The sequence below is a fragment of the Anastrepha obliqua genome, chromosome 5, assembly GCF_027943255.1.
Source record: "Anastrepha obliqua isolate idAnaObli1 chromosome 5, idAnaObli1_1.0, whole genome shotgun sequence".
NCBI lineage: Eukaryota > Metazoa > Arthropoda > Insecta > Diptera > Tephritidae > Anastrepha > Anastrepha obliqua.
This window is the reverse complement of record NC_072896.1, coordinates 12,896,546-12,922,724: the sequence shown is the minus strand read 5'-3', so window position 1 is coordinate 12,922,724 and position 26,179 is coordinate 12,896,546. Positions and strand designations below refer to the sequence as shown.

At 37.6% G+C, this 26,179-nt stretch overlaps 1 protein-coding gene across 1 annotated transcript in view; it reads left to right on the top strand.

Annotated features, from left to right (window-relative positions):
• LOC129249266 (uncharacterized) overlaps positions 1-26,179 on the top strand; it is a 207,860-nt gene that overhangs the window by 88,326 nt on the left and 93,355 nt on the right. The window contains exon 8 of the mRNA XM_054888975.1: positions 18,223-18,356. Within this exon, the coding sequence (XP_054744950.1) occupies positions 18,223-18,356 (134 nt within the window). The remainder of the gene's footprint in view (positions 1-18,222; positions 18,357-26,179) is intronic.

Here is a 26,179-nt window from a genome sequence, read left to right as displayed (position 1 = left end):
CGTGCGCTACTAAAAATGAATTATGAATGTGGCACACGTGCCACATACTCCCGTACAAACGCATGTAAATACATAGGGGTCTGGCCAGACCCGTGAGCCCAACGGATGGTGTAACTTTTTATATTCTTTTTTTCGTCTTGATCGAGGATTCTTTTTAAAGGGTTATATCTATAAAGCGATAGAAAATTTAGTTTTAGAAAACTACCTGGAAGCTCAAGTCGGTAGCTATAGTAAAAATATATTAGACTTAGATGCCCAACGGAAAGTTAAACTCCCAGGACCTTTATCTTTATAAGCACCTAGTGAACAACGCTAGGGTTTTCCAAACAGAGGTGTTATTTTGATATTCGAAGAAAAATACTATTTTTTAATATATAATAAACTATCTGTTGTTTATTTCATTATAAAGAGGAAGGTATGCCGTTAATAGTGGAAAATAAAACCAGGCAAATGACCACTTCGACCACGCTTACAGGACAGTATCCTTTTCATGAAATTTTTCATAACTGAATTGCAAAGTGGCTGCCTTATGTCCCTCGAATCCCATCTTTGAGGTCTTGAATCGATACTGAGCGATACTAGCGTAGACCTTCTCTTTCACGTGGCCCCAAAGAAAAAAGTCACAAGGTGTTAAATCAGAAGATCTCGGTGGCAAATTGTGATCACCTCTTCGAGAGATAAATCGGTCCGGAAGCTTTTCCCGTAAAAGATCAATAGTTTCGTGGCACGTAGCGCCGTTTTGTTGAAAATAAACGTTGTCCAGATCAATACCATCCGATTCCGGCCATAAAAAATCGTGAATCATCTCTCGATAGCGCTATAATTCGCATAATATTCAGGATCAAAGCGCGTTGTCCGAAAAATTTCCAAGCTATTGGTAATCTACTGAAGCATGAAAATCGCACAAAGAAACCAACTAACTTTCAAATATATATTTATTACTGCAAATTTATGTATGTACGCATGTTATGTACGCATACAAGCAAATACTATAAGTATATATGTATTTTTACACGCACTGATTCTCTCACCTTCGTACCAAATTAACTTACGTATGTATTTGTATACTTTTATTTACCTATGTCTATAATGCATAAATTATTTTAATTTACAAAACAAATTTAAAATTTGATTTACAAACAAGATACTTATGTTATTTATCACTTTCTATCTGTAAGTATCTGTGTGTCTGTGTTCGTGTGCTTATGATTGTAAGTAGGTTACCTCACAGCCTACTCTACTCCTACGTCTAGCTTTGTGCGCATTACTTTTTGTAGCACTGTTATCTCAGCTGTGCACGGAATGAATCAGCCACTGATTGCTTAAAAGTCTGTAAACTTTCTACAGACATACACATAAATAAGCAGGCTATAGGTGGAATAGTTAAACAATAAAGCGAATGGGTTAATTACGAGATTTATTGAAAATTGTTGAAGTGCAAATAAATATGCAGGCTTATTTATGCCTGTAAATCATATTTGTATAAAAAATAATGTAAGTGCAAATGTAAGTAATAGTAAGTACACGAAATGTACATACATACATACATATTGTAATTAAGTGTAAAGAATTTAAATCAAAGTTAGAACAAGTAAATACAACACTCAATTCACTGTCGGAAAATTATTTTGTAATTTCATGAGATTGTAGGATTAAAAGTTTTATGAGGATTCTTGAAGAATTATCATATATTACATACATATATACTTTCATTGTTTATGTATGTATATTACACAGAGGCACAGTGGATCCGCTTCTTAACAATCGATGCCCAAACACTAGTTAGAATAAGTACCTGCTACACTAGCATTTTACACTAGTTAACACTTTTGTTTTGTAACGAAGCTCAGAAAATTACCTCAGAGGTACTGAGCTAGTACCCTCTGCAATCAATTTTTTTTCTTTTTAATTTTAAGCTACATATGTATGTATGTGCAAAAAAGAAGTTAAGTTGGCTAGTGTAACTTTTCAGTGCAATAGGTACTCTAAATGAATAAGTGCTAAGTAATTTTACACTAGTCAACAAAATTTTGTTTAAGCTAAATTTGAAAAATAACCTGGAGAAAGCACTTATTCATTTAGAGTACCTATTGCACTGAAAAGTTACACTAGCCAACTTAACTTGTTTTTTGCACATACATACATATGTAGCTTAAAATTAAGAAGAAAAAAAATTGATTTTTTAGCTAGAAAAATTACCTTGAAGATATTAGGGCAGAATGCTTTACACTGGTAAATTACACTAGTCAACATAAATTTTGTGTTTGCGGATAGCCTAAAATATAAAAAAAAATTGGGTTTTGAGCTAGAAAAATTACCTCGAAGGTATTAGGTCAGTATCCTTTACACTGGAAAATTACACTAGTCAACAAATTTTTTTTAAGCCAAGTTTGAAAAATAGCACAGAGATATTGGGCTAATATCCTCTGCACTGCTGAATTACACTAGTCAACCAGATTTTGTTTTTGAACTAGAAAAATTACCTCGAAGGTATTAGGTTAATATCCTTTACACTGGTCCTTTATTAGGGCAGTATCCTTTACACCGGTAAATTACACTAATCAACAAAATTTTTGTTTAGCTAAGTTTGGAAAATATCCTCGAAGCGAGCACTTATTCATATAAAGTACCTATTACACTGGAAAATTACACTAGTCAACAAATTTTTTTTTTTGGCTTACAAATGTTTTTCTTGGAGCCATGTACGCTTAAGAAATAGTCACATAGGTGTTAGATATATATACATACATAGAATACCTGCTGTTCTATTGAATTACACTGGTCAACAAATTTTGTTTAAACTAATCTTATAAAATGGCCTGAATATTAATCATCAACATTAGTAAAACACACTTATTAACAACTTTTTTTTAGCAAAGGGATTATATACATATTCATTATCATCTGGTCTGGTAAATTACACTATCTCAGAGACATAAGATAAATATATATTTTTGTTTTTTGACAGAAGCCTAAAAAATAACCTAAAAAGGGTTTCTCTACGCTGGAAAATTACACTAGCTAACAGAGTTTTTCCTTTGGGCTATGTGAGCTTAGGTTAGAAAGTGGCTTTTTAGATATTAGATAAATATACAGTACCTGCTACGCTAGTAAACAACATACGTCAGCAAAAATATTTTTTTTGAGCTAAAATAAATAAGTAAATAATAAATAAATAAATAAATAAAATAAATAAAGCTAAACTTTTTTTTCGTTTAGACTAGAAAATAACTTAGAAATAGCTTAGTGTAAGAACCTAGCTTGGAAATGATCAGCTGTGAGTTGTTTATATCTCCGTAACCTATATCCCCAGAAACCCAATCCAGCCAAACTATCAAGCGAAATTTAATTGGCTTTTATAAAAAAATGAAACTGAGTTGCTTCATGGAAACTAAATCCCTTAATTGATTTAAAAATACAATTAATAAATCGGGAAAGTTGTGACAATCACAACAAACTAAAAAAATACCTTAAAAGGTCTTCAACTAAGTCCACATTTGGGTTATGATTCCCACACATGCATTAAACAGACCAGAACTGCTTTTTGGTGTTAGTTAGAAATTGTATGGAAATGTCTTTACACGTTGTGCACTTGTCTGCCCGCCTTAGTTTGTTGCTGATGTTTTGAATGAATGCCTCTCAATGAAAAAAGGACGCAGATCTAAGACAACAAATCAGTGAACTTTAGAATGTAGGGAGCAACAGAGCGGGGGTCTCAGGGTACTTTAAAACTTGCCTCCGCTACGTGCCGGGCAAGTATCACATTTTTTTTCCTAAGTTCAAGAGCCTTGGCCTATTTATGATTGTCTCTCTCTAGACCCAGCTAGGACACTGACTTGTGAGATGGCGAAACAGAAGCGTAAAGTAATGAAGATTAGATATATCCAAAAATATTGTATTTTAAATGCCTAAAGCACATAGACACATCGGCCTTTTATAATACTTCATTAAGTGGCTGAACTTTATGTCAAGGCAAAGGAGAAACAAAACCTCTTTTACGTGGTACTACAATAGACCAAAGACCCTAGGCGTACCAATCAACACGCAAGATATTGCGCGAGCTCTCACAACCTAACCTTAACTTTGTCTGTAGTAAAAAATAGTAATTTATTCACGACAAAACGGATCACTTCAAAGCCCATCAGGCGTAAAATTAGCAAAGTTTAAAGTAAAGTTTTGTTTATTTATTTAAAATAAGGCACTTAGACGCTCCGTTTCACTTTCACTTTGACTTCTACTTTTGCGTACTATTTTCCCTTCTGTAGCGAACCGTTATCTTTGCAAAAATCATAATTTATAACAACTTCTTTTAATTAAGTATTAAAAAATGCTAAAAGCTCAAAGCTTTCTATCAAAACGCCAACAGCTGTAGAGTAAACAAATCATAAAAACAAATAACACAAGAGGATGAAAAACAACGAAAGGAAGCTGGGAATACAAAGCAGCTGACGACTGCTTGGAAAAGGATATGCATGCATTTACACTACCATTAATACCTACCATCTAGCGATGCTAATATAAGCGACAATTGTCGACCCGGGATTTCGGGATAAAAATTTAGTAAGCCTTATGATTTTTTATAAAAAACTGAAAGTATTTATCTCAAAATATGGATTGATTTTTTCATCTCTTCTGCGCCGCAGTAGTGCAGGCAAGGTAACAGAAGCTTTCGACAAACTTCGCCGGGCACTCGTCAACCTTGAAATGTCTTGCTTTATTGTGGTTGACTCTCATAGCCTTCGTCTTGGCGGTGTTGACCTCCAGTTCGACAGATCGTGCCAGCATGACTAGCCTGCCCGCCTACGCTTGCATTTCAGTGAGTTTGTGAGAGAGAAGGTAGATGTCATTGTTGACGCCCAGGGTTAATAGGCTCAGGCTCAATTATTGCCTCGGTCTATATAGCTTTGGTGAGACCGAAATCCAGCTTGCTCGCCCCTTAAGAGGCGTCCGATACATTGGAGTATACTTTGTATGATTGTGGCTACAATTTGTAGATGGCGTTGAACAAGGTTATTCCTCGCCGCAGTCACTCAAATCGCCTTTCTTGGGCAGCTTCGCGATAATGCCTTTTGTCCTGAACGGAGGCAACTTCTCAAGGGAAGAAGATGGGATAAGCAAAAGAAGGGCGGCGTTCGGGCTAATGCATTCTGTATGGGCGAGTTCGCAAAGCTCCAGGCACTCTATGCGAATATTCAGTTCATGTGTGAAGTCAGTATTGGTGTATGGAAGTGAGACATGACTGATCTCTAAACCATACCATCGAGGCTATAATCTTTCGGCAACAAATGCCTCCGCATCATCTGTAGAGCATTGCGACCGAACACCATCAGCAACGACGCCCTGTGGAGATCACCAAATGAGGAACCTGGGAAATCAAACGCAGAAAGTAGCGATGGATATGCCACACACTTAGAAAATCACCAGGTAGCATCATGAGAACGCCACTAGACTGGAACCAGCAAGAGAGCACAGATCGGGGTTGCGTAGATGCCGACATCACATAGGACGACGTAAAAACAACAGCCCAGAACCGTGTACAGTGGAAAAGTCTTTTCGAGGCCCTATGCTCGCGACGGGAGTTAATAAGGATATAAAAAAACGTGTGAATTATTCGCATAATTTTCGGGGTTTTCGTGATTGCCAACCTTACTGCCAATGCAAACATTTCCATTCAACTGCCTACCTGTCATTCACTCTCAATGCTCAACAGCATCTGCTGCCCCAAAACACTTACGATGGTAAATTATGCAAGCAAACTCGTACATATAAACTAAAATTGCTCAGTCAGTCAGCTCGTTCAGTCATTCGCTGAGAATTTTTTTAATTTATGCCAAATCAGCAACTTGTCGCTTGAAATGAGTTACGAGTGTCGCAATACTCGCTTCTAAGCAGCTTTCACCGCCATAACTTCACCCATTCCCCCAACTACCTGATGTATTACACAAATATGTATGTATGTATGTATGTATAAATGGGAATGGATAAAATGCGACGTAAAAGGGAAAACTTGAGCGACTACTACCGAGCTCAACTATAAATCTTTCAACTCCCAAAGGTGCGCACCACTGAAAGCCACAGGCGTAAATAAGTAGTTAGGCGCAGAAATTAAGTGAAAGTAAATGGAGTCGGAAATGTACTTGAAGCAGTAGAAACAGTATAAGTAGAGAGTAGAAATAGCTTAGAAGGAAAAGTAAGACAAAGTGGAGGAGATGACTTTGCCTCTTCTATGTAAGCCTTAACTTTAGCGTCCGTCCTTCACCACAGCAGCAGCAGTGGCATCAAAAGCACTTTGTAACCGTTGGGGGAGTTTATCCTTGCAGTCTGTTGACACACATTTATTGCTTAGATGGGAACATTTTTAATACGCAGTAAAGAAATTTATAATAAAGGGGGGAAACAAAAAAATAAAATAAAGCTAAAAACATGGAATACTAAAACATTCAATGGGCAGCAAAAGTTAAAGACGTTAGGCGGAAATAAATAGAATAAAACTTAAATAGCAAATTCATGTAGAAATGTGTACAAGTATGGAGAGCAGCTGTTATGCTCACACAGCTCAAAGTTTTTGTTTAATTGTCTAATCCTTAAGTGCTGATTGATTTAAAGTTAGGGGATTACTGTCTTAAAAGTCGCATAAATAAATACAGTCACATATTTGGAACTTAACTGAGCAGTAAACAAGTTCACTGCATTATTCACAAGTTTTAGTAACTTATTTATTTCTTATTTAGTTATAATATTTTTTTATGAAAATATAGTTCATTCCCCTACAAAGGGTCATATAAATCCAAATTTCAAACTTTGTGGAAATTTATTTAATTTTTTTATTTCTTTACCCATTTTGCATAAATAGTCTATGAAACAATAATTTCTTACAGGCTATTTAACAAACGAATTTAGGGCATCGAATTACAAATATTAGTAAAAATTGTTTTAGGCAAAAAAAATGAATATCGACAGATGTTGAAATTTGGTCAAACTCGCAAATAGGTGCATTACGGGTATGATTCGTTCTATCATTATCTGCATAGAAAGGCAACGAAGCAGAAAGATACCTTCGCGGAATATTAAAATTTATTCTTGCGAAAAGTGACTGATAGTCGTAAACTAAAGGAGCTGTACTCAATTTTTGAAATATTTGATTTTTTAATATTTAATGCAAGATGTGATCTCAATCACCAAGAAGATTCACAAAACCGAAGCAGTTCTAATAAGTGGGCGAAAGTCCTTTGAGCTGAATATAGGTAGCCACGGTATAATCTCGAAAAAGACAATCAAATATCTTGGAGTCAGAATCGCCACAGACTTGTACTTCTCAGGCATGCTTTTATGTCATCTGTGTGAAAATATTAACATATAAATGTTCTATAACCTTACATAATTTCATTATTTTCTATAATATTGCTGATACTTTTTTTAATAGTTCGGATGCACTTCTGCCATTTTATTAATCGAGTAAAGTCCTAATTTAGTCACATTGCCAAAATTTTTAATACTCCGAGAATTTACTAATACCAAAACCTAACGGGTTCTTTGAAATTGTATGAAATGGTAGTCAGTGTTTAGAGAAAGAGAGAGTTTCTTCCTTTAAAATGGTATTATAAAATTTTGAATAGCCACAACGCGTAATCAACTGATTTCCAATTGCTTTCCGACTCAACCATTTAGTCTCTTTTTTTTTAATTTTTATTTTTATGCCTAACGAAGCATTAAGTGGAAATGCATAAAAAGTTGACATGGAAAGAAAACACTTGCGTGCCGAACTCGGGCGTATAACTTTAGATTTTAGTACTGCAGGAACCCTGCACAGAATTTACTATTAACAAATATATTCAATTAACGTCACGTTACCACTCAACCCACATCACTTTTACGTGGCGTTATACTTCATACCCTTTCATTTTCTATCTCTTTTTAGTGCAATTAAGGCTTAATAAAAATTATACTAAACAATAATTTTGCAAACCGACACTGCATTAAAAAAAATCATCCCCAAGTAAGTTTTAAATGTATCCATACATTTAAGAGACCTTAGGCGCCTTCGATTCGCTACTTCTCTGCTCGCTTGACGTTTTATATGAAAGCAACAACAAAGTTATTGGGCAAGTTTCGTCCAAGAATGGTTATGCCTCATAAAACGAATAACTCCCTATTTTCAATGCTGCCAACTCTCTTTTCTGAAATTAGACAGACTTCATTAGAACGCGTTCACACAGGGAAACTATTACTGTACTCTAAACCTTTTAACTCGAAGGCACCTTTTAATTCTTCCATAATTTATTGTCAGAGTAATAAGGTTAGGCTATTCTACACGCGTAGCCGAATGAGTGGTGCTCACTTGGTAGTGCCCGGGCTCATAATATGCTGTAGGCGTAAGACACCAAAAAAAAAAAATATTTTTTCTAACAGCGGTTGCCCCTCGGCTGGCAATGGCAAACCTTCTAGTGTTTTGCTGTCACGAAAAAGTTCCTCATAAAAAAAAATTTGGTGTTCGCGGACGGCTTAAAACTGTAGATCTCTCAATTTGTGGATCCATTCGTGGAATAAAGAGGCACACCACAAATAAGAGGAGGAGCTCGGTCAAACAGCCAAATAGTGTGTAAGCACCAATTATATATATTTATATAATATATTCAAAGAAAAATGCTATTTTTTAATATCAATGATCGGATGTTTATTCCATTATAAAGAGGAGAGTATGCCGTTAATAGTGGAAAATAATATCAGGCAAATGACCACCACGACCACGCTTAAAGGACAATATCCTTTTCATGAAATTTTCCATAACCGAATTGCAAAGTGGCTGCCCTATGTCCTCGATAGCCTCACGAATTCCATCTTTGAGGTCTGGAATCGACCCTGGGCTGTTGGCGTAGACCTTCTCTTTCACGTGGGCCCAAAGAAAAAAGTCACAAGGTATTTAATCACAAGATCTCGGTGGCCAAATGTGATCACCTCTTCGAGAGATGACACGGTCCGGAAACTTTTCCCGTAAAAGATCAATGGTTTCGTTGCTTGTATGGCACGTGGCGCCGTCTTGTTGAAACTAAACGTTGTCCAGATCAATACCATCCGATTCCGGCCATAAAAAATTGTTAATCATCTCTCGATAGCGCAATCCATTCATTCATAACACATGTTATTGGAGAATCCTTATATTCTTTTATCCCCCTTACATTATTCACAACCATTTCTTTATAATATTTTCAGTCAAGACAATCCCACAGAAATCTTAAAATTATAATAAAATTAATAAAATGCATTATTTCTATGTTTTCTTATTCTTTGCGCTCTAAAAATCGAATATAAAACGCAATAGAAATGTTCTTAGAAAAATATTTTCTTATGTGAATTTCTTACGAATGCCATTGAATAATGGCGTGCATATAACCGAAATACACCAAGAGGTTTCTCAAACTAGTTATCTAGTGTTCCCACACACACACTCACATACACACAAATTGAAAAACTTGTATTCCACTTTTATATTTAAGTATTACCAACAGCGCACATTTTCCGCTGGCAACTGACAGCTTTTCAAGTGCAGTTACGCGAAAGTATGCGCGCATGCGCTCTCGCAACCAACATTCAACGGCAATCAAAATTCGTGGCAAGTAAAGCACGCGCTGCGTTGGCATGTAACAGACATTTTCGTGCACACTGACAATGCAAACAACGCAACAAATGCGTGAAAAAGTCGTATGAAAGTGGCAATAAAATTCAGGAACATACGAAGAAGGCAGCAAAAAAATACAAGGAAAATATTTTTGCACAATGTTTTCAAGTGTTCGCTGGCATGAGCAAATAAGAAAAAAGAATTTAGATGTGCATATATACGTGCTCTTCTGATCTTGCCACTTGCTGCTGTCTCGTACGTTCAAAATAAAAGACTTTTGCTGCAATATTTTTGTAGCAGCAGCAGCAACAATCAACTCTGCTCCTCGTGATGCCATTGTGCTTTTTTTATTATTATTTATTTAACCCGTTTTCCAAGCTGCTTCTTTTATTTGTGCTTGTGCTTGTTGCCTTTCATGCGAAATACACGCTGATGGCATTGTCATCTTTCAAATGCAGTTGTTGGCATCAAAATTTGGGTTAACATGTCACACACATGCACAACTTCTTCCCCGTCTTTTCTTTTTTGCGGGTTTAGTGGTGGCGGCAGTGAGTGCGGCTGCTTTTGGCGGCGTTCAGTGCCAGGCACTCAGCAGCAAAAATCTGCATAAAGTGACAATACCAAAATCAGTTAAAGTGCAAGCCCACAAACCCACAGACACTGGCACTACTTATACGTATGTACTTCTATATATATAAGTGGCAGTTTGATTGTACATACATACATACATATCTATGCATAAGTAATGGGGGGCTTAGTGGTTGCTATATACAATATTTCACACTCTCTCCTCGCCTTCCGTTGCTTTCGTCAGTACCATTTTTGTTGTCGTTGTATTGCTGCTTGCGGACGCTTTTTACTCAATTTCGATTTATTAATTTTTTCGCTAGCAATTTGTTCTAACTGTCGCCGTTGGCGTTGTCGCGCACTATTTTGTTCGTATGTATTTACGCGCGCGGGTATTGCATGCATGAAATTCCTTTTTCATTGCTGCTTGTCACCCTAATACACTGAAAAATTCCCGCACATGCCAGAGAAGCTTTGTACATTCACATTAGGGGGGTAATTGAATAGATTTATTATTTTATTAATTTTTGAAAATACATTTTTTTTTATTTTTATGTTGTTTTTTAATGTACCAGATAGGTTTCGCCATGGAATTTGATGAGTCTTAGTTTAAAAAAATATACGTATTAATTTATTTTATAATTTTTTAGAAACACATTTTTCTTCGCATTATTTTATTTTTTCAAGTATAAAATGTGTTTGACATAAGTTTCTGACAAGTTTTGTCTAAAACTCAGCAATTGCGTGTAATCCTAAAGCATATGCAAACTGCTGCACTTGCCAGTGAAGTTTTATGTATATGTTACCGGGGTCCTTATTTTCTTTTTCTTGTGAGTAGAAAGTGAACTTCAAAATGTGTGTGAAATTAAAATTTTCGAATTCCACAATTCACATGGAAAAATTCCTGCAAGCACCAACCAAATTCCTGCCCTTACCAATGAAGTTTTATGTATTTTCGGTTAAGAGGGTACGTATTCGTGTAATTTTTAATTTGATTTGATTTAATTTTTTTAATGATTTTTTTTTAATTTTTTTTTTTGATAGGGAGTAAGAAGCAACCTTGAAAATTGAGCTCATTTGAAAATCAGTTTGAAAGTTGTATAAATTCGAATAAATCCTATATATAAAAATGAATGTTTGTCTGCAAGTCATCGATGAACTCAAAAACTACTGTACCGATTATCATAAAAATTGGTATATATATGTATTTTTTCGCGGAGAAGGTTTGTAGAATATGCTCATTGCTGCCACTCGCCACCAGGTGGCGTTGCAGAGTGGCAACTTCTGCCCCGTTCAATCGATTGTCATAAAAATTAGTATGGCCATGAAATTTTACACAGAGGAAACGATTACGACATGTTCACAGTGACGTGGACACCCCGTGAATGTAGACGGTAATACAACCATTATTCTCAATTCGTTTGGATTGACGTTACCATTATTAACATAACGATTGAGTCTCGTAAATTGATGTACTCTTCAGAACGCAACTCGGTTTGATACAATCGAATATATAGGAGCCGTCCGGGTTCAATCTTCGCGTACATGTCGACGATATATTGATGGAACAATTGTCTACATTTCAGAATGTGGTTCTCAGCCTTTTGACGAATCATCAATCGATACGAATAATAATTTTTGGCACTGACTTTCTTATTCCTTCCCTCACTTGTTTGTGGATTTCTCATTTTGATGTTGAAATGATATCCATCATCTCCGCGCTAAAACAGAATCGAATACTGCAATCCGTCGTATGGGCGATGATATTCGTAGACTCGCTGAATGTCACCACTTCTGTGATGAAGAATTATGTCGCGCGATTCAAATTCTTCGCCAACTATCACGATCGCCACTTCATCGATTGTTGGTGCATTGAACTGTCTCTCGTGTTGGCTAACGAGTTTTTTGTCTGCTCGAATCACAACTGCGTAGTCATCGGCTGGCATTCGTTGAATGGCGGTTTTAAACAACCGAACTAATTCATTGTGTTGATCGAAAATATTTGTGTAATGATTTTTCTTTAAAATTATTTTTCGTAAATTTATTTTAGTTGTTTGAGTAGCAAAGCGCGCCGGGTGCAGCTAGTTTTAAATAAAAAAGGGTCCTCAAGTGTATGGCTTTAGGTTAAGTTAGGTTTTTGTAGCATTCGCTTTAAAATAACCAACTCACTTAGACCATGTAGGTAGTATTTATTTATCATGGAACCATTTACACGTAGCGTAGGGCAGGTTTTATGCCAGCCACGAATATTTCCGTAAGAGCGTCCAAAGACAACAACTTTGCTCGCCTCCTAGCTAAGGCTGGACAGCGGAAGTATTCTATTGGTTCTTCCTCTTCCTTCTCTTTACAATTTTTGCAGTATTCATGTGAAAATATTCCTAGCCTAGAAGAATGCCTGCCTAACAGCCAATGACCGGTGACATAAGCAACACTGAGCAATTCTTCTGACCTTTACTCTATTTGCAGCCAAATTAGTCTGGTTGTAGCACAAGTATTTTATATTATATATATTATTAGAGCTGCCAGTGTGTGGGCTTATTATTTTTTTGTATAAATTTACATTGTCCCATTTTGTGCGAGAAAAAATATCTTCATATATACATTCTGTCAAAAAAATATGAGGAATTGTTCATTTAAAAAGCGCACGATACACATACATATGTGTAAATTTTTTTTTCTAGAATGTTGGTACAACTGTCCTCTATAGTATCGCAGAGTTTGAACGTGATCTCTCAATTAGCTTGTTTTTGGCATTTAATTATATCAGTCAACCACAGGTGTGCTCTGCGATTTGCACTATGGATGACAATATCGAACAAAGAGTTAAATTTTGTGTTTTGAAGGGGATTTCGTATGTCGAATCGTTGAAAATGTTTCTGAAAGCCTAAGGCTTTATACTTTATCAAAAACACGGGTCTACGAGTGGTGTAAGGCTTTTGCAGAGGGCCGAGAAGTCATGGAAGATTTGGGCCTATCTGGTCGCCCATCAACATCTTTAATGGATGAAAACGTCGAAAACGTCGAAGAAATGGTGCTGCAAAACCATCATTTAAGCTTGAAGGAGATAGCTCTCTATGTCTATGTCTCTCGTATCAATTCGCAACATTTTACACCATCAATTGGGCATGAGACGCATGCCTGCTCGACTCTTTCCAAGAGAGTTAAATTTCTTTCACAAAATTCATCGGAAGAAGGTGGCTGAAGACAAGCTTGAGCAAGTGAACTCGAACCCAACGTTTATCCAGCGCATCCTAACAGGTAATGAAATGCGGGTATATGAATTTGACAGGCAGACCAGTCAACAGGTGACTGATGTGGCTGAATGGCGCTATCCACATGAGCCGAAACCCAAAAAACCACGTCAAAGTCGGTCAAAAGTGAAAGTCATGCTACTCGTTTTCTTTGATACACTCGGAATTCGTGACTTTTTTCTTTTCCCGAAACTTCAATTGCTACTCCACGGACGCTGGTTTAAATCGGCAGAGGCCATTAAGGAGAGTTCGCTGAAGGAGCTGAAGAAGATCTCTTCAAACGCGTTTAAAAGGGGCTTTGATTTTGATGACTGGATCAATCGTTGACATATGTGTATTGCTTCGAATGGAAGCTACTTTGAAGGCGGCAAACTAAATTTTGATGATTAAACAATTATTTTGCGTTTTGTTGAACAATTTCCTGTAATTTTTTGACAGAATGTATGTACAAATCACTATACTTGCCCCAAACCACTATTCATTCGTACCCCCACGATTTGTTCTCATATACACCCCGTTGCAAAATTATAAGCACTCCATTATTTATTTGTACAAAAAAATTGTTCATACTACAATAAAAATAATATAATAAGTATATAATGTTTCAAACATTTTAGAAAATTTAAAAAAAATTGTGAAAATTGCTTCAGAACTTTCAACAACTCAACCAGAATTTTTAGAATTTTCCCGGGCATGCAGTTTTATATTCCATTAATTTTTGTTAATTTTTTTAAGGTTAAGGTGTCTTGCCATTTCTTTCAAACAAACTCTATGCACAATTTTTCCATAAATGGAAGGAAATACTTGGCATCGCCAAGAGAAAAAAAATCTAAAAATCAAAGGTATTCTGCAGTCCCTTCAATCTTGAACTTTGTTTTACTAAAATTTTGTAGTATACAAAACTGCATACCTGGAAAAATTCTAAAAATTCTGGTTAAAAAGTTTAACGTTTTTGGTGCGATTTGAGTTTGAGACTTTGTGTTAAATCGTTTTTGTTGTTGTATAAACTGGAAGTGGTATATGTATATATATACATATACAATTGGCACTTACACCCTTTTTGGGTGTTTGGCCGAGCTCTTCATCCTATTTGTGGCGTGCGTCTTAATATTTTTCCTACAGTTTTAAGACAACTTTGAACAGGATATTTGTTTTTTATCAGGAGCTTTTTTCATGGCAGAAATTCACTCGGAGGTTTGCCATTGCCCGCCGAGGGGCGACCGTTATTAGAAAAAAATTTTTCTTCATTTTGATGTTTTACGGAGATTCAAACTTATGTAATCCGAATGCTAGTCACGCACCAACCCATTCGGCTACGGTGGAAGTTGTATTCGCTCGTATAAGTAGTGACTACGGCAAGTATGTATGTATGTATGTATTTATGTATATGAGCAATATTTGATTGAGCAGAATGATTGATTATGCATGATGAGGTTAAGCATAAATTTTTAAATTCAAATTTTGTTATTTAATTTTTTGCAGTTTTTTCTTCAGAAGAATTTTAATATAGAACTTTTTTTAATGCTATGACTTTCGCTTTTCATTTGATACCCATATAACAATACTGCGGGAGACTTAAACCATATTTTCAATTTTCTCTAGAATTTGATAGCGATCAATTCACTAGGCCTACCTCTAACCGGCAGAATTTATTACAATGTTGGTACTGAAATTTCTCGACAGAAACAGAGCTTTCTACGACTGAATAATGTCATCATCATATTGGCGTTATAGTCCGAGGTGGACCAGTGCCTTCTCTACAATACGTCTCCATTCTTCTCGACAGCCCACTTTTCTATGTTGTGAGATTCTCATCTTTCGTATATCGTCGTCTACGATCGTCGTCTACTAAGCATCGTCGCATTGGCCGACCTCTCCTTCTTGTTTGGCTTTATGACCAATCTAATGATTTCGTCATCCGTTTCTCGAGGTCGTATCGTATTTCTTCCCAATTCGCTTTTCTCTATTCTCTCTCTATTTTTTCCGATTTCGATTGAAAGCACGACAGCAACCTTAAAAATCGTTTTTCTTTTTCAAATCTACGTTCACCACATAGCAAGAAAGTACAAGCCTCAGAGAGTATTTCTGGCATGACAAAGCTTCCAAAATATACACTTAAAGTTCCGCAGCGGCATAAAGTTTTTGCCTCTGTGGTTTGTTGAACAACGGCACGAAGGAGATGTTTGACTTAAAATCTTTCACATATGAACGTTTGTATATTTATGTTAATAGGACTATGAATAAGTTCGTGCGGTTTTACAACAGATGGCGTAACTTGATTATTATTCCATCGATCCACATTTCCAAACATTCATTGGAGAGCTACTGTTGTAAGGCACAAACGTCAGTATAAGTTTTTTATTTGAAGCGTAAACAACAATATTTTTACCACACTTGAAAAAGTCGAATTTCGTGCCAAATAATGTGTTTTTGCGGGGAATTCTTCTTCATTATTTTAATATGAAGAAAAAGGCAGCCGAAAGTCATCGTATCTTGGTGGAAGTTTATGGTGAGCATGCTCTAGCTGAGCGAACGTGCCAGAAGTGGTTTGCACGCTTTAAAAGTGGTGATTTTGGCTTGGAAGACGAAGAACGCGAGGGTGCGCCGCCAAAGTTCATGGATACCGAATTGGAGGAATTGCTCGATCAAGATCCGGCTCAAACGCAAGAAGAGGTTGCAAAAACTTTGGGAGTTGATCAATCAACCATTTCCAAACGTTTAAAAGCCATGGGAATGATCCGAAAGGTAGGCCATTGGGTGCCGTATGAATTGAAGCCAAGAGACGTTGAACGCCGTTTTATGGCATGCGAACAACTGCTTCAACGGCACAAAAGAAAGGGTTTTTTGCATCGAATTGTGACTGGCGATGAAAAGTGGGTCCATTACGACAATCCAAAACGTCGGGCAACGTATGGATACCCTGGCCATGCTTCAACATCGACGTCGGCGCAGAATATTCATGGCCTGAAGGTTATGCTGTGTATCTGGTGGGACCAGCTGGGTGTTGTGTATTATGCATGATGCGTTTGAGCCGAGCACTGCGAGAAAAACGGCCGCAATACGCCGATAGACACGACAAAGTTATTTTGCAACATGACAATGCTCGGCCACATGTTGCACAAGTGGTCAAAACATACTTAGAAACGCTCAAATGGGATGTCCTACCCCACCCGCCGTATAGTCCAGACCTTGTGCCATCCGATTACTATCTCTTCCGATCGATGCAACATGGCCTGGCTGACCAGCACTTCCGTAATTACGATGAAGTCAAAAAATGGATCGATTCGTGGATTGCGGCAAAACCGACCGAATTTTTCACAAAGGGAATCCGTGAATTGCCAGAAAGATGGGAAAAAGTAGTAGTAAGCGATGGACAATACTTTGAATATTAAATTTGTAACCAGTTTACGTCAATAAAGTTTCAAATTTCGAAAAAAACCGCACGAACTTATTCATAGTCCTATTATAATATTTTAAAACAATAACAAATAGGGTATTTTATGTATAAATAATGGCTATGTCGAAATGTGAAAAATAGTAATTAATCAGACCAACAGTCGCAGCTGCTACTTGTCCTACACCTGCAATGCAATTATTTATGATTAAATTTCATACATCACAGCTGATAGCCTCTGATGCTAGCGCTGCATGACAACTCCAGTTTATATAATAGTTACCTACGCTGCATAAGCTTAATTAATATTACAAAAAAAAAAATAAAAACATTTCATGAATAAATAAAATAATTGAAATGTGAAAACTCTGAATATAAGGACACCCCTAATTCGTTGATATGCATGCTTGTTTGTATGTCGCGTTTTCAACGCTTGCCATAGTAGCACAAAAATGTCAAAATAAAGTCACTAACTTGTCAACACATGGTTACTTTCTGCTCGGCTGCCTCAATAGCGGCGCCTTTGTCAGCATGAAAAAGCATAAAGCAAGCAGCTGCAATTTTGTCAAATCGCTTGACTCACATTTTCAGATGTCGGTATATTACAACGCAAATTATTTAAAAGAGTTAAAAAAGAATGTGTTTGCTTACATCCGAAAACTTAAAGCGATGTTTAAGAAATTTCAATTTGCTTAAAGCTGAAAGTGATCAGCGTAGGGTCTTATTGAAGGCGATTCATTCTATCTTCAAGATATGACAGTAGTAAATCATAGTTTATTGTTGGAAGAACTTAAGTACTTGACTTTGTATGTCTCCTGAGGTGTTGCTTTACACTCTTATACTCATAGAATTAGAGCTACGAGCTATATTTGAAGTAGGGATGGTAAAGCCCTCAAGTAGAATTTACTCTAGACTTAAGAATCGACTTTGAGGTTTTCGTTACTTATTGTTATTCTTATACTGATAGTCAACTTTGTGACTTCAGTTTTTAAAACTTTATTGTTTTTAAAAATAAAAAAATTTATTTTACAAATTAATTACACTCGAACTGGCATTGCAGACAAATGGCTTCTTCATATTTCCATGAATCGCAAGCATTACCTGGATAGCCCCTGCATTCGTAACATCAAAGCCAAAGCCAAATTTTACACATTTTAGTGCAGAGATTTGTCAAGAAAGTTGCCTTACATAGACCCCGTGAAGACGGATAGAATTTGTGTTGTTTGGAATTTAATAAAAAAAATTACGCAAATGTTATTTAGCGCCGATCGTATTAAGTTAAATGCAAAACGCCTTGAGCGCGGATATGCGAGTACATCTCTATAGTAATATCAACATATTTGTTGGTTTGTGGAGTTTATTATTTTTTTTTAATATTTTTTCCCCTCTTTCAGCGCTCTGGCTTCATTTCTCTGGCTGTTGGAATGTTTATTTCGGTGGTTTTTGGATTCATATTTGGCTTACTTTTGGGTACAACGGAAATGCCATGGGGCTCGGGTGACTGGCCAACAGAGGAGATGAGTGGAAGGTGGGTAATATTTACAATAATATGTGCAAGAACATGTACTAAAAAAACGTGATTATCGTAAAAATAACTTCATTAGAAGAAGGTGTAACAATATCTATGAAGCATCAAATAATAAAGTATTTTAGAGACTCCGCATATAGGTAGTTGAGATATATGTACCTATATTCAGCTGTGTACAAAAATATAGTAGTGCAGCACCTCACAACATTCGTATTCATTTTTCGACATGTTAAACAGTGTTAAATGAACACGTGTTCATTTTAGTTCTAAGAATAGGATGCAAAGAAGAGAATAGCGATTGAATCCTGTTGGTTTTCCTTTGATTTGTGTAAACTTTTGATGACTTTTGCGAAATGCACCGAAAAGTGGCTGTTCATAATTATAGTAGTGCTTGGTGTGAGTGGTTGCAAACCAATTATAATAATTTATTAGTACAACAAAAAACTTCAATAGTAAGTGTAATATAGTAATTAATGTTTTGATGAATGACTTTCATTGGGTATGTAACAATTTTTATTCTAGTGGGCAGGGGAAAGAATTGCACGGCTAAGAAAAGAGATTTGATAGTTAGCCTAAGAGCAAAAGGCAAAACGTATAAGGAAATTGAAAATATTGTTGGCTGCACACCTACCATGATATTTAATGTGATTCATTATAAAAAAATACAGAAATTCGGTGTAGAGAACGCCAAACAACCGCTCTCGAAGATAGAAGCATTGTACGCCTTAGCAGGATAAGGACGTCAGCATCATCTAAAGTTATCAAAAATGAATTGAATCTCTCGGTCAGTGACATCACCGTCACCGTCTAATTGAGCAAAATCTAAATGCCAGAAGTCCCAGAAAAATACCCCCTTTGACAGGGAAGCATGTGGAAGGACGCCTCAGATTTGCAAACGGTCATCTGGTCTGGCGCGCAGAAAAGTGGCGAAACATATTGGGGACAGACGAAAGAAAAATTATTTTATTTCGAGGAACAGGCTCTAGGCAGTATGTACGACGTCCACCAAACACCGAATATAATCCTTTTCTTGAAATACTTCCAGAAACCAGAATTTTAACACAACTTTCAACTTTTTTAAAAAAGTTTTATACTTTTTCCGGGTATGCAGTTGTATGCCCATTAAATTTTAGCATAACAAAGTGCAAGTTTTAAGTGACCGCAGACTACGGTTGATTTTTGACAATTTTTTTCGCTGAGCAGTTCCACCTTTTTTTCATACAAAGTTCATAGAACGAAAAATCTAGCACCACTTTTTTTGTAACAAAAATAATTAGCAAAAATCAACGGCATTTTTTAGTTGCTTGAAACTTGCATTTTTTGAATTCAGATTTGATAGTGTATAAAACTGCATACCCAGAAAAATTCTTGAAGTCTGTCTAAAAAGTTAATAGTTAAGGTAAAATTTTGTTTCTGAAAGTGTTAGCTATAAGAAACAACTGAATTCGGACAAGGTTACTACCCCAAATGTGAAAAAGTGGAGGTAGACAAATTTTGGAAAAATGTGCAGAGGAGCTCAACAGCTGATCCATACAATAACAAATTTCAATAAATATATAATTTGAAACAAATAAAATGGTATATTTTAATAGCCAAGAACCCGTTTTAACTTCCAACGGACTAAGGGTCATCATCAAATGTTTTCGGCTGAATTTGAAGTATTCTTAAATTCGGCTGCCTTCAATCCTTCAAAAATATTTTACCGCATGGTTTAATTCTATTCCACCATATTTGTAGCCAGCTTTCATGCTATAGGCTCGTCTTCTTGTGTCTCTATCTGTGCGGCTTCGCTTTGTTGCACTGTGTCGTCTTTACCGCGTTCCAGCTGTCCTCGTGTTTGATAATTTTGCTGATTAAGTTGTTCGGCGCGATGTCATCAATCTGCTTCCTCAGAACATTTCTTTCCGCGAGCCATCTGTCACAACTAAAAAACGTGTGCTCAGCATCATCGCTCGGCGCTCCGCAGTAAATGCACTTGGAAGCGCTTTCCTTGCCCATACGATTTAGGTATCTCCGGAAGTATCCGTAGCCCGAGAGAAACTGAGTTAACAAGTATTTCACTTCCCCAAAGTTCCTTTCGACCCATTTGCCAATTGATGGCATAAGTTTCACCATCTATCAGCCACTCGGTTTAGTGTCCCATCGACTTTGCCACCTCAGCATGGTGTGAAATCTCCGTTCTGAGAAACTTGTGATGACGTGTTTCTTCTTGGAGTCCCACGCATCCATTCGTTCTCGGACCATGAGGTCGACGGGTATCTGCCCGCTGATCACAAAAATTGCTGCGCCTGAGACATTGCGGTAGGCTAAGGCAATAGGAAAATGATTATAGTCAATGAATTTATTCAAGTCTCCGTAAGAGAGTATCAGCATTAGTTGAAGAAAATAATTCCATTGTACAAACATTGAAATTCCATTCACATAATCTATTTAAATTTTAAAAGATGTACTTGACAGTGATTTGACTCATTTTTAAAAATAACGTTAAACGGATTACATGTAACACACGTTTGTGTGTGTGTGTACATAATGTCAGGCAGCAAGAATTTTTGCAAATTCCCATAGCAACAGCACTGACAATATTAAGCACAGCATGCGGCCAACAAATTCACTGAATATCCCCAAACCAATAAACTCCACTCAACCGCATCTACAATCAAAGTGCTAGCCGCACAATAGGCCTTAGGCGCTGCATATATAATTTGACCAAATTTACCTAAATTTTGCGTAAATTCGGTGAAAATATTTTTAACCTAACAACGGTTCGTGCAGATATTTGCATTTACACGTGTGTACGTGTATGTGTATGTGATGACTTTGTTTGTGGATCTGAATCTGCGGTTATAATCGTGTTTTCAGCCATTGTTGTGCAGTTGTTGCAGGCTGTTGTGGTGTTGGTCATTCTGCCGCTACTAATACATACGAGTACATCCTACGCCTAAGCTCTGTTTGCAATTATGTACAAGTATATGCAAGTAAGCTAATACACCCACATGCATACACATACATACATGCGGCGAAAGATATTTAGGACTTTGGCCGAAATTTGTATTCAAACGACAGGCCTCACAAGCCACACATTCAAGTGCTCATACACACATACAAATACCCATACATATACCAAAACTTTAACTGTTTTAAGTATATTGTTGCTTTTCTCTAACATTGCATGGTGGCAACATTGGCTCATAATACCGGCTAACAAATTGCGACTATTGTTGGCGCAGGCGAATTTAAAATATATGTGTGTGTGTATGTGCATGTGTGCATGTATTGTTTGTTTACGCGGGTGTTTATGTTGGCAAAGTTGTTCGTGTTGCTCTGCTGTTCAACATAACCCAATTACAACTATTCCAGAAATTTATTGTCAACGGGTACGCTCGGTCTGTTATTGGAAGTTGTGTTCTACAAGGCTCAATAGATGTCGCTGTAGAGAACAGAGTAGGCTTTCAAATGTTTGCCATTTTTAGGCAGTAAGGAATATTTCACCAGCACTCTTTAAGCTAATTATGGATAGGATTCAGGCATATGAGGTGACATAAAATATCCTAATGGTTTGTCAATTGGAGTCTTTGTGACTTTTTAATCTTCAACTGGCGAAGACTCACTAAACTAATGGGTAGGTAGGTATGTAAAATGGCAAGAGTGCCACAGGCACACTTCAAGTAGCACTTACGTACCGTTTTGATACCATAATATGGACCATTACCTGTGCAAAGAAAAATTATTGGGAAGAGAAAACCTTCTACAGCCATCCAGTGTTGTTGATGTAGTGGAGGAGAGAAAAGGAATCTAGGCTGGAGAAATTCTTCAAGTCATCCCCAAAGGGCACGCTAAGGAATCTCAAGCGCCTAGCCGCCCGAGCCGGACATTTGCAGAAAAAGTGTTCAACAGTCTCTTTCTCTGTAGGATCCCCACAGCTTCTGCAATAGGGGTTGTACGGAATTCCAAGCTTCTCCGCATGAGTACCGATCACTCAGTGACCAGTGAACACCGCAATGAGTTTGGAAATTGAATGTCGGGGGATTCCCGTCACCTTAAGCGTTCAGTTTCTGTCGTATTGAGGCCATAGTGTTTTCGAAATAGCACACGATGAGACAGACCTCGATCTCTCTTGCGCTTTTCTTGGAAAAAATTGTGCAGTTTCCCTTAAACAACAGTTAAGGGGGCACCGTTGCCTGAGAAGGGGACAACTGAAACCGGTTCTGTCGACCCCTTCCTGGCAATCTCGTCGGTAATTCCCAACAGCGATCTTGAAGCATTTTGCATGCCTGCAGGATCGCGAAAACCTCTGCTTGAAAAACGCTGCTCGTTTGCGGCAGTATAAAGGAGACCGAAATGCGGGCTGATTTAGAGAAAACCCCCGCTCCCACTCCAGACTCCATTTTGGATCCATCAGTGAAAACAGAGGTATCTACATCCGTGCCGACTCTCCCCTCCTTCCCATCTTGCCTGCTCGGAAAGAGCACAAACACAATTTGCGGATGGGGAGATCAATGCGAAGAATAGAGAAGGAAGGGGAGATCTGCTTCAAGATGCTACTATGCCCTACAGGAAATTGTCTCCAGAGGCAAAGCTCCTTCAACATGATTGCGCTCTAAGCAGCAATGAATTTAACCTGCAAATCCACAGGAAGTAAGTGCAGAATAACGTTGAGCACAGCAGTGGGGCATGTTCTACAAAAAAACTAAAGGGTATTGCTGTAAACTTTTTAACCGCCTCGGAACTATGACTTTTTCTAGCCAAGTGAATTCAACTATCGCCCTATGTCATATTCTCAAAGCATAGAGAAAAATGTTTACACGTCGAAGTTGAGTGATATGCGTCAGTTTAGTAGAGTTTGTTACTAAATTTGCATTACAGCTCTACGGATTCATTTTTCCATATTTCGGATGACTGAGATTACTTACATTTGCGGGCACAATAAAGGCAGTGCAAATTATTACAAATTTTTTACCATTTAGTAATTTTTTTAATTATTTGGAAATTTATTTGTTTCTTATTATTATTATTTTTTTGTTTTGTTTTTTTTATTAACAGTTTTTATTAATTTTTTAGATTTTTTAATTTTTATGCTGAAAGAATTTCATTTCATTTAAAATTAGGATTGAAATTTTTTGTAAAAATATAGCGCATTTTACAACGAAAGCTGCATAATTCAAAGCTCCAAACTTTGTACAAAATTAAAAAAAAAAATATCATCAAATCAAATTCATAAAAAATCAAAATCAGTGCAATGACACGAGGTCACACGCCACTCGAGGTCAGCATGAAAATAGATGATACGTCCTTAGTGAAACAAAAAGTAGTAAAACACTTAGGTATTCAACTTGACTGTAGGCTTACTTTCTGGTATGCTAAGTAGATTAATGGCAAACATCGGTGGGCCAACACATAGCAAAAGAAATCTAATTATGGCGGCCACAATTCCAATTCTCCTGTACGCCAGCGAAGATTGGGGAATTGTGCTAAGCTGCAAAGCCAAGCGCAAAGCACTGGAGGCTGTGCAATGAACAGCGGCACTCAGATGCTGCAATTTCTTGGCCCAGGAACGAATGGATGCGTGGGACTCCAAAAGGAAACACCTCATCACCAGCTTCTCAGAACGGAGACGCCAAACCATACTGCGATGGCAAAGCCGATGGAACGAACGATGACGCTGAGCACACGTTTCTTAGTTCTAGCAGATGGCTCGCGGAAAGAAATGCTCTGAAAGAGCAGATTGGCGACATCACACCGAGCAACCTAGTCAGCAAAATGCTCGATCGCGGGGACAGCGGGAAGGCGGTAAAGAAATACATTGAGAACGCACTACGAAAAGAAAGATTGACCTCGACACAGTGTAACAAAGCGAAGCCGCCAGATAGAGACGCAAGAAGGCGAGCTTAGAGCATAAAAGCTGGCTACAAATATGGTGGACTCAGACGTGGGTGAATAGATTGGTCCTTTACGACGCCGTTCAGGGCCGTCCAGAAGTAATATAGAAAACAGTCCCGCGAAGGGTGTCTCCCCAGAAGGAGAGGAGGAATCGTTTTAGTGGCCACACCACTCGATGCAGTAGACGACAGTCGCTGTAAGTGCGAAAGCATTTTGAACCCCACCTACCAAAAAAATAAATAAAATTTTGATATAATAATACACCAGTTTCAAATAGTTCAAAACTGGTCTTGATTTTTGATAATTCTTTTTAGACGACGGTGCGTCTGCCTTTATAACTGGAGAGATCTTTGGGCCAGCGTAGCTTATAAAACACAAGTTCAGTAAAGACTTTTGGGCTCTCTTAATCTTATTTATACGGCAATTGCATTTTCACGGATAGCTTCAGGACCGAGCACGGTTCAGGCTCTGGTGTCTACGTGGAATCCAATGGAACAAAACTGCACTTTGCTCTAGGAATGCGCGCATCTGTGTTTCAAGCAGAGGTATATGCTGTTCAAGAAGCAATGAACTTTGTTGTGGAAAACAGGTGGAGAGGCAGATCTATGTATATGTATCTGGTCTTAGACAGCCCTCCAAACACTTCATGGATAGTTGAGTGTTTTTAATTCAGATAGACATAAATCCAAAAATCAGTAGATCTAATGGATAGATATCCTGATGATAACATGGGTCCCGGGACACTTGAGTACCCAAGGTAACGAGACCCCTGACTCTTTAGTTAGGCCAACATCTTTGGCCTCACAGCCCGTTCTGCCACTCCCATCTGCAGCCATGAAAGCCACGGTTAGCAAATGGGTAACTTCAACCGAAAAGCGAGCTTGGCAGGCTGGGAGAGGCTGCAGATGGGCAAAACTGATGTTACCTATCATGTCCGACCGATTGTTGCAGATCTCCCTATCATTCAGGAGAAGGTACTGTATGCAGCTAGTTGGGCTGATGACGGGCCATTTTCTATGGGCGAAGCACATGGAAAAGGTAGGCATCTCAGACAGTGTATTCTGCCCAGACTGTGAAGAGGAGGATGAGACGACGGACCACTTTCTATGCATATCCCCAACCTTCGCGCGAATCAGACTTGCGGTCTTTGGTCCTGATGTGTTAAGAAGTGACCGTCTTAGCTTCTTGGCACCACAAGATCTACTCAGATTTCTTCGGAGGTTGAGTAGAGTTAAAGAAAATAAAAGCGAAGGGAAGGGAAGTGCAGTTCAATGGACTTAATGTTGTCTGGGTGATGTACTTGCCAGTTGGGTCGAAAAAAAAGGGAATAATAAAGGGTGGTTAAGTTTCAAGGGCTGGTGTTGATTTTGAATAAAATACATTTTTTTTAGGAAATTATTGTCGTTTCTCTCTATTATGATAATATTGGTATGGCTCAATTACGTATGGTACAAAATAGCGGCCAAATGGCCACCGTGGCCTCAGCGGTGCACCTCCATCCGATGGTCAAAATTTTCGATGATGCCGTTAATGTGCCGAATTATCTCATCCTTTAGCTCTTGAATTGTTGCTGGCTTATCGACGTATACCTTTTCTTTTAAATAACCTCAAAGAAAGAAGTCCAACGGTGTCGCTAACGTTTAGGTGTAGTTCACATTCAACATCGGCCTTTGAAATTTAACATTTAACCATCCTTTAGAACGGATTCCATATTAATAAATAATTATCTAGTCGGCTTCGAACTAAGGAAACGAATACTTGCCCATTTATGCACATTGAATGAATGCACCAAATAACTAGTACATAAAAAGAAATGTTGGAAAGTCAACGCGATTTTTAAGCTACATCAGGCCCACATTTTGTTGCATCAAAATTCAATAGGCTGCACAGCACCATGCTTGAGATTTTTATAAAAATTCTGTTTAAAAACTTTGAAATTTTCACGA